The sequence below is a fragment of the Mastigoproctus giganteus genome, chromosome 5, assembly GCF_048544385.1.
Source record: "Mastigoproctus giganteus isolate SK-2022 chromosome 5, ASM4854438v1, whole genome shotgun sequence".
Lineage (NCBI taxonomy): Eukaryota > Metazoa > Arthropoda > Arachnida > Uropygi > Thelyphonidae > Mastigoproctus > Mastigoproctus giganteus.
In genome coordinates this window covers 93,440,299-93,450,098 of record NC_143579.1, presented here as the reverse complement: position 1 = coordinate 93,450,098, position 9,800 = coordinate 93,440,299, and the positions used below count along the sequence as shown (strand labels likewise).

Genomic DNA, 9,800 nt, shown 5'->3' with positions numbered 1-9,800 from the left:
ATAAATTTGGTTTTGGAGATATGATCAATAAATTTTGTGCTTCCATTACATAAATATAATTATAAAAACTCTAACATAAAAGTGCTATTGCTATCTCACCAACAATTTATTATAATTAGTTTATCTAGCTCCTTTTAAATTACATTTTGGATCCTGCAATTATTATCTTTCATTTTTATTGTCTTGTCTCATTATTTTAAATAATTTTGCAGTTATATTTTTCCCCCGTAGTATTAATTTTTTGCCTTTTCATCATCCTCTTCCAACTCGGACACGCGAGATAAATCATATTTCTTTTGAGCTTCAACATCTTTCCAGGGTATACTTTCTTCTTCCGAATCACCTTCAGAGGGAGCTCCATACTGGTAATCAAATTGGTCCTCTTCACTCTCCTCATCGCTCTCCTTTTGTTGCTGTTTTCGCTTTTTGGCTTCTTCCTCATCGCTGGAATCCCTAGATGAATAAGACTATTTCATCACCTTATTTCTATTCTGCTAACTGCTCTTACTTTTCATATCATTTTTTTACATTTCTATATTAATATTAAAACTTTTAGTTCAGACGAAAAGGCTGTAGAAATTCAATGGAATGTTCAATAGGATGATAGGCATATTAAGCTCTAGTAAAATTTGAAATAAGTTACATAATACGTTTTCATCAAGAAATCTCCAACAAAGAAAGGTTGCTAGCGGTAACTTCCTACTCTTCAGTAGATCCTTAAATACAGGGTAGTTATATAGTCTGAAATTATCTTAAAACTTTATAATTCATACCCTGTTAGAGCGTTCGGGAACAGCTAGCAAACAATTTTTTTTTTATATACAAGACAAAATTTAATTCTCGTAATGGCTGCAAATGGAAAGAAAGTCGACGGAGGAATCTTGCAGCTTTAAAAGAGAGGAACCATGCAGCTTTATTAAGCTGACATGTCATAATTGTTTGTTTTTGGCAAACCAGCAACTCTGGACACAGCGCATTCAATATCATAATGGAAGGCAGTGCAACATTAGCTTTATCTCAATATTAGGCATATTTAATGTCCTAGTCTTTTTGCTTGAACCACCGCTATCAGATTTGTAAAAGTATCTAGGAAACCAATGCATGTACGACAGACGAATAATCAGACATCCACTGCACTGTTCATCACACTGTTTCTCATGCTGAGCATGTATCATGTGATACACGATACATGCTCAGCATGAGAAACTTCGCAGAACATTCATAGGACGATACTATGAGAATATAAAGTGCTCTTAAAATTTCATGAATCAGTTCCTTAGAGAACAATTAGACATTCACGCACTGTCTATCTTCAGCGCCATCCGTATAAATTTAGTGTAATATATCAATTGCACACTATTGATTACTAGAAATTTGAAACATTATGTTTAGGGAAATCAATTACACGAGATTTTTTGGGCAGCCAAAGCACACCTCTGCTTGAATAGGAAAGAAAATAGCCATAATTATCAGTCTGAGCTGCAGGGTATGGCGCGTCTTTAATGCCATCTTTACTCTCGCTCTCTTCATCGTGTCCTAGAACTATTAGAACCCCTAGCATTGTCGCTGTTGTGGGTATTATTGCATCAGGCAATCATGTAACCAATCACTGCCTGCAATAAAGATATTTATTTATTTTTGAAGAACTGTTTAGCAATGATGCAGCCTGCAGCTTCTGTGTGCATATTATCTTTGTTTGCTGTAGGAGTATGTTATTCAGCCGAACCAAGGACTTTAGGTACTTAATTGTACTTTCTTCACGCATGATGGAGCTTCATCACATATTGTTCACCAGTTATGGCTCTTCTATGGGATATACGCTTGGAGACAATCGTGAACAACATTTGCCGTTTAAGATCACCAAATCTGAACTTGTTAGGTTTTTATGTGAAGGAAAAAGGAATAATGCTTAAAGCGGACCCATATAAGCATAATGCTCAAAACAGACCCATCAAAATGGATGAGACAAAATCCCGCATCCATCGGTAAAGTGCAAGACCAGTGGATGCAAGCAGCATAATCCTATGCCACCGGAACAAAAAAATTGAAAAATCCCGCATCATTTAGGAGAGCGAAGAAAGCCCTCAATTCAAGGCTGCCAGCAAAAATCACAGCTCCAAAGAGGTTAGATACACGAAAATTAACATACAGAATATTGTAACACTATTCACACTCAGCCAATCAATCTAGAATAGCAGAAGAAGAATAAGAAGAAATAAAAGAAAAAAAGACAAAACATTGGACGAAACAACATGCAACAAAATAAATCCACCACCAGAGAACTGTCCGGTGCCAGCAGTGGTAGAGGACAATGAAAAGACTTGCTGTGAACGACTGTGGAAATATCAAGCAGGATCAGGGAACAGAAAACTGATTATTTGACGTGTAGACTCAGAAAGTAAATGAAGAAATAATGTGAGAATCAAGAGTTTAAGAGATAGTTTCTGACATGGAATAGCTTTAAAGGTCCGTCGTCTTCTAACAAAGATTTTAAGCGCAAATTTCTGAATCACTGTGAAGGTTTGTTTGTTTGTTTGCTATCAGGTTACATTCACGTCCTGGAGAGAAGTCATGGACTAAGTGTGTGATATCCTGACGAAGGCCGTTATAAGGTGAACAGTGAGACAGCATACGCTGCCAATCTTCGATTTCTCCATACGGGCAATTATCAGTTGTGACAAGATTAAAATAGTGCGGCTGCGCATTAGAATATACATGACTCATTATTAAATATGATAAAAATAGTTCTGGATAGATTCCGGTTTGAACTGTAGTTCAGGTGAAGGAGATGTTAGGAATAAATTGCTTTGTAACAGAGCATTTAACTTTACCGTGTGCCATCTTGACAGTTCATTTCAAGATGGCACACGGTAGTGTTTTTTCTATTTTTGGATCCCCTGTTGCATCAACAGTTATATATGATGAAAAGAAAGAGGTATTCTCTTTCTACTATGATAAACGAAAACTTTGAAGATTAAATGTAGATTGAAGAGCAGCGTCCGTCCCAGCGATGACTTGTAGTCAGGTGTAGAGCCAGTTCGGAAAACACGGAGTACAACTAAAAGGAGACTGTATTTCATTTGGACTGTATATTGAGCAAGCTGACTTGTCTGAAACAGTGCATGAAGCGTATGTTACGAACTTGTTGGATTTATGGTTGAGGGATTTTTACACACTGGGTTTAGAGAGAGAGAGAGAGAGAGAAACATTCATCTGCTCTATAGGATATATAAGATACAACACGCTGAAAAATATCTTATTTCCAATGGACATGATTGTGTCAGCACTGCACATTGTTGTTCCTTGAGGTGTAAAATTATTTAAAGAGGATAGCAGATATATTGACCATTTGTAAGGCACTACGCCTATTACATTAGTGATAAGCAAATTTATTTTGGTTCACATAATTGCCTCTGGCATTCATTAAGCCAGCTAAAACTTGTTTTGTATGTAAGATGTTGAGATTCGTAAAAACGCTCGAGGTCGTTTCGGGTGACAGTTCGTGAACTAAGATTTTCTTTGGCCTCTTCAGATTTCAGATATTACGGCCTCCAGATTTATCAAAAATTCGCTTTATAGCCTAATTAAACAATAAAAAGAGAATGATAGAAAAAGCCATAATTAAATACTCACATTTCTTCGCTTATATCAGATATGTCTCCATAATCTAGTGGATTCATGCACACAGTGCACATGTTGTTCAAGTCCTCAAAGCAATTATTGCAATACACACCTGAAAATATATAAACAGGCAAACAGTAAGCAATTTTCACAGGAAGAGAAAGAAGAAAGATGAATTTCTAGAAATAGAAATCTGGCACAAAGTTGTTTGTTCATTGATTAAATAAAATAAATACATCATGAGACCTTTTTAAAGAGATTTAATTTTTGGCGACGCTGACTGCTTGAAAATGTCTGTAAGACATTTTCAAGCAGTCAGCAGATTTCACAGCAGTCAGAAATTTCACAGATGTGCAGCGCATCTTTTTGCTATATTCATTTGTTTTCTTTATGACCGATATTCATGAGCACAATGTTGTGTCGTGTGGCCGAAGTCCACACGACACAACATTGTGCTCATGAATATCGGTCATGCGGCCACTTCTCTAGGAATATGTTTGCTAAATGTCAGTTTAAAGATAAATCGGCATGCTGTGTTAATTGTAAACGTCGCAAAAGGCAATATCAGCATTCTGTAAGAGATCCTTCATGCCCTAAAAATATATTAGAGTTTTAGAACAGGCACGTTCGAGGGTCAATTATGAATAGTTCATTTTTAAATTCTGATATCAATGATTATAATGTTAACTTTGGTACGATTAAAAAGTTAAAAAATTATACAGGTAAATGGCCAAAGATCCAAAACTGTAGCAATTAAATGAAATTATAATTTCTGCAGAGACAAATTCAGTTAACGTAATTTCAATATAAGCATATTTTGTTAAAATGCACTGTGGCGATATGTCTATGATCTCTAGTTTTGCTGTTACGGCTAGAGTGATAGAGCCTGTGTTTCTATATCCTAAAAATTGTATAGTTAATTTGAATGATAATTTAGACATAACATAACTGTTATACATGGTCTTTGTAATAGTTGTATTACGTGTACATCTATTACTTATTTCTCTATAACCTTTTACCTTGTCTTTATATATTGTCCTCCTATGGAAGATAATGACACCTTAAATTCTTTAGATTTTGCCCTTATCGTGATTGATTCGAATAATATTCTGATTACATCGGATATGAATGCAAAGTTCAATTTATGGTTTAGTAATACAGTTGATTTGGTTAAACAACTACTGGAGGAGTTTATTATTAGCCATAATCTGTTAGTTATTAATAAACCTCATTTATTCATCACATATTTACTGTGTCAACCAACAACATAGTGCCAAAGAGCCTACATAAATACCTAGCAGCAATTGGCCTCCCAGAGAACGCCTACAAAAAAAAACTCCAGAAAGCCATGATCCTGAACACCTGTATATACGGTTACTATTACTGGTAAAAGAACAGTTACTATTATTCGTTAAAGAACAGTGTTCTTTAACGAATAATAGTAACCAGATATAACATCGATACCAGTACCCGTCACGGATACTGGTATCGATGTTATATCCGGATACCAGTACCCGTCACGGCATAAAAGAAAAAAAAAACAATACGGAGAAGAGAGTGTAATAATAATAATAAATTTATAGGTTTATAAAACCCTATAGGTTGTTGTTGTTGTCGTCGGTATAATGGCGCGATTAGCCCAGTGGTCACGACGCCAGACCACCAATATCATGAACTCGGGTTCGAATCCCACCGCGGAAAAAAAATCGCGAAAGTTGCTTCATTGGACCAACCTCCCTTGAGGTAGAAGAACGGCTGAGGCAGAGGATGGCGCCATCTGGTGTCGCTCGCATATCTACCACCCACCACTGGATGGCAAAGCTGAAACTGGTCCCCTTCCGTAGCCGGATGAAGATGAGAAGTAGAAATATTGAACATACTGCATCCAGTGTGACGAAAGATAAAGTCACTAGAGTTCGGGGCTTAGGCAGATGGGTCGGCTCGGAAAGTAGGAGACAGTCTCCTGCGGACGACAGTGAAGCGAGTAGCCTGTCTCTCGTATATTCCCCAAGTGTAAGACCTTGAATTTAGTAGCATTAAAACATAGCTGCCAATTCGTTGACCACATTTGAAGTCCGTTCAAGTCATCCTGATGGAGCGCTGATTGACACTGATCATTAACGACTCTGCCAATCATTATCATCTGCAAATTTTGATATCACGCTTTCTATCCCTTCGTCGATATCATTTATGAAAATGAGAAACAAGTGGTCCAAGAACAGATCTTTGAGGGACCCAACTCCTGACATTACACCAATCTATTAGGCAATGAAGAAATCCATTAATCACAACCCTCTGCATTCTGCCCTGCAGCTACCCAGCAATCCATCTTAGAATCTTACCAGTAATCCCAACCTGTTCAAGCTTATATAGTAACCTCGCATGAGGGACTGAGTCAAATGCTTTGCTAAAATCCAAATAAACTATGTCGAAATTGCTCTCTACATCCAGCTCATGAGTATCTCTGTCAAAATAGCCTACTAAGTTAGTTAAACATGATTTTCCCTTAACAACGCCGTATTGTGTGTTCTTCAGAATGCCATATCCTAAATGTCCCTGGATTGTACTCTTAATCATTGCCTTTAAGATTTTTCCTACCATTGAAGCCAGACTGACCAGTCTGTGGTTACCACTCTTACTGACTTTATGTATTGGCGATATGTTGGCACTTCTCCAATCCAAAGGAATCTCCCCTGAATATAAAGATGCCCTCATAATTAATCTCAGTGGTTCAATACATCCCTCGCAATCTCCCTCAAAACTACAGGGTATATGCCATCAACTCTGGGAGCCTTACTTGTCTTTATGCTCAAAGGTTTTTCTAATAAAAATTCATCTGTAATTACGACATCACTAATTTCATAGGGCCCAGTCTCACTCGCACAGCCTCTTCTCAGCATGAAGGGTCATTCGTCAGTAAAGACCGGTGCAAAGTACCTATTCAATTCATCCGCAACCTCAGCTGGGTTATCTACTTTCCCACACCCAGTGCACAAGGGTCCGATCTGATTCGCTTTCATTTTCATTGTATTCACATACATGAAAAATACCTTCTGCCCATTCTTTGCTCTCTTAACCACTTCTTTCCTCTCTTAACCACTTCTTTCCTCATACGCAGCCTTGTCCTCCCTGACCTTATTTGTAGTACTATTACAGATAAACTTGTACCTGCTATGGGCTTCGGCACTTTTCATCGCTCTGTAACCATCCCATGCTATCTTTTCTGCTCTATTTGACCAGCCAGCTCTGCAGTCATCCATTTGGAATTCCTCCTCCTGCAATATTTTCTTAAAGATATGTATGTGCTCATGGCTTCTGTGATTTTTGCTTTAAAAGTATTCCATAATTAAAATATACTCGCCATCCCTCAGCAATCTGCCAAATTCACAGATGTCATATAGCACCTTAAACTGTCAAAGTCCCCTCTTCTGAAGTTAAAATCCATACCTTTAGCTATTGCAACATCGTTCTTCATTTTCCAACTGACGATTGCATGATCACTTCCTGACAATGGTTCCTGTACTTTAAGCCCTGTTATGTCATATGATTCGTTAGTAATAATGAGGTCAAGAATATTTTCGCCCGTAATACTTTCTGCAACATGCTGGTACAAATAATAATCAACTAGTTTATTTAAAAAAAACAAAAAATCTCCATGGTGAGTTCCCCTCCCATATAGTCCAATCAATTTAGGGCAGATTAAAGTCACCCACAATAAGGCATTCGCGCCCCTATCTTTCCGTAGAAGTAACAGATAACACGTCGTCGATGCCACATGGCCCATAAACAATCCAGCACATAACCGAAGGGTCCAGTGTGATTACCCACACGTTATATACACACACACGACTAGGAGGCAATGATAATACATCAGAAACTAGCCCAGAAATACCAGCTGATCAAAGAAAATTTACTGTATTGCAAGTACGAGCCTCAGCCCGTACTAGAGACCTGTACTCACAGACTATGATGGTTTCCATCATAACCATCTGGCACAACAGACCAGACATAACCCTCATCGACAAGAAGGAAATGGCGACCTACCTGATCGACATAGGCGGTGCCCAACACAACCAACCTCCAGAAAATATATGAGCAAAATATCAGGAAATACTCAGACCTAAGGCAACAAGTCGACTATATATGTCATATGGAACAAGTAATAACCATCCCGATCAACGTGTTAACCAACGGCATGGTGCCAAAGAGCCTCCATAAGAATCTTGCAGCATTAGGCCTTCCAAAGAGCACTTACATGGATCTCCAGAAAACCGCGATGCTCAACACCTGTAGGACAGTAAGGAATTCCTCGATCAATAGTAACAATAATTATAGAAACTGGACACAACCAACCACCCCATGCTCTTGGTACCAGTACCCGTCACGGAGCGAAAAAACTCCATAAAGGAGAAAAAGGTTTTTTCTTTTTTTATAATAATAATAATAATAGAAAGGATTTAAAGACTTTCTGATACTATACAATATATCCACGAATCATTTCCTTCATATTCTTTATTTTTTTTTTTAAGATTCTCAAGTGATATTAATTTATAATTAAAATGAAATCTTAAACTATGTTCACTCAGTAAGCCAACACTGCTTGAAATCATGTTGAGAACCAATGATTCTAAAATTTAGCGTACCTCGCCTCATGGAAACAATGGACAATTACATTATGCCAAGAAAGAAAACATCTGAGTGGATTTCTACAGCATTATTCGGAATTATTACGGACAAGAGTTGGCCTCGCACATGAAACAATAGCTTCACGGAAATAAATAACCCAATCGGTGAGGAAGCAATTTTCATCTTTCATGAAAACTGTTTCCTGTATTTATATAAGCGCAATAGCCTTCAAAGAACTACAGTTAACTTAAGCAATATTTACCTTTGCAACCATCATTCGGGCAGTGCTTAAAGGTTCTCATATCATCTACTTTACCATGCAAATTGCAACATAGACATGCCTTGCGCACATAACCAAGAGCCTTCATGAGCCTTCCAAACATAGGAAATCTGTTGTATAAAAATAACTTTAATGTACAAATTGTCTGGCAATTTTTTCTTTACGAATATTTAAACATATATAGATTAGGAGAATATCCCTTTCTATATCAGAAAAACAAGATCCCATTCCTATTTTACTCTGAAGTCTTCCTTGTGCCCTATTATTTTAACATAATTTTTTCTTAAGTTTGGAAATTAGACCTTTACCGGCAGAATTTCATTTTCATAGTTGAGTTACAATTTAATTAGGTTAAAATAATGAGAATTAATAGGCACATGATTACTAGTGATTAAATATAGTACTAATAAGAGTATCTCAGCAGTCAACGCGGAAACTTACTGGTTACACAACCTATCCAAAATAGTTATGTCTTCAAGAGTATCATCACCTTGGAACTTCTGCTTGAGTCTTCGGCGTAAGAATTTGAGTGCTCCACCTCTCGTTTTTAAGATATGGTTATAAAGCCATATGGCTCGGTACTTCTCACGTTCTGGGTGGTAACACCCGACAACGACATGGCGCATTCGCAATCCATAGGATTCTGTTATAGCCAGCACGAAGCTGAGAGCATACATAATACCTATATAAATTATAATATAACGACATCGTTCAAATATTATTTTATTAAATTAAAATTTCACGAAATATCATTTGCATTGGCAAAAAGTAAAATAAAAAGGAGATTAGAAGTTAAAATCAAGAGAACAAATAAGAAAACACGTACCTATTTGTTGATACCTATCCATATCTGGAGGGACCGGATTTGGAAGACATTTTGTTGTGTCAATATCAGGTACAACTCCCATAACTGGGTCAAAGGACGTAATCATTTGACGATACATATCAGCTAGAACTCCGTCTCCGTGAACATGCATCTGTAAGTGAGAAGGGACTGCAAATAAAAAAAATCATCATCTAGCTATAAACAGTTATTAACACACAAAAGGTTCTAACAGACATTCATTCAGAAGACAAACTGACCAGCACATCCTTTGCACACACACACAGAATATAAATAACTCAAGTACAGAGTACATAAAACAATTTCACATGATGAATTTAAATTTTATATGCAGATGTTTATTTATACATCAAAGAAACACAAAATATTGCAAAATCTGTTTGGAGACGTATTCAATTCAAATGTTCAATACGACTACCTTCATATTCA

The 9,800-nt window shown here is 37.0% G+C and overlaps 1 protein-coding gene across 1 annotated transcript; it reads right to left on the bottom strand.

Annotated features, from left to right (window-relative positions):
* Nucleotides 1-233: 233 nt before the first annotated feature.
* On the bottom strand, nucleotides 234-9,504 carry LOC150085568 (DC-STAMP domain-containing protein 2-like). Its single transcript, XM_090374606.1, has 5 exons — nucleotides 9,354-9,504; nucleotides 8,969-9,209; nucleotides 8,510-8,637; nucleotides 3,634-3,733; nucleotides 234-453 (listed from the first exon to the last, which is right to left on the bottom strand). Exons 1-5 carry the CDS (start codon nucleotides 9,502-9,504, stop codon nucleotides 234-236), a joined length of 840 nt encoding a protein of 279 aa, XP_090230732.1.
* Between the last annotated feature and the right edge of the window lie 296 nt (nucleotides 9,505-9,800).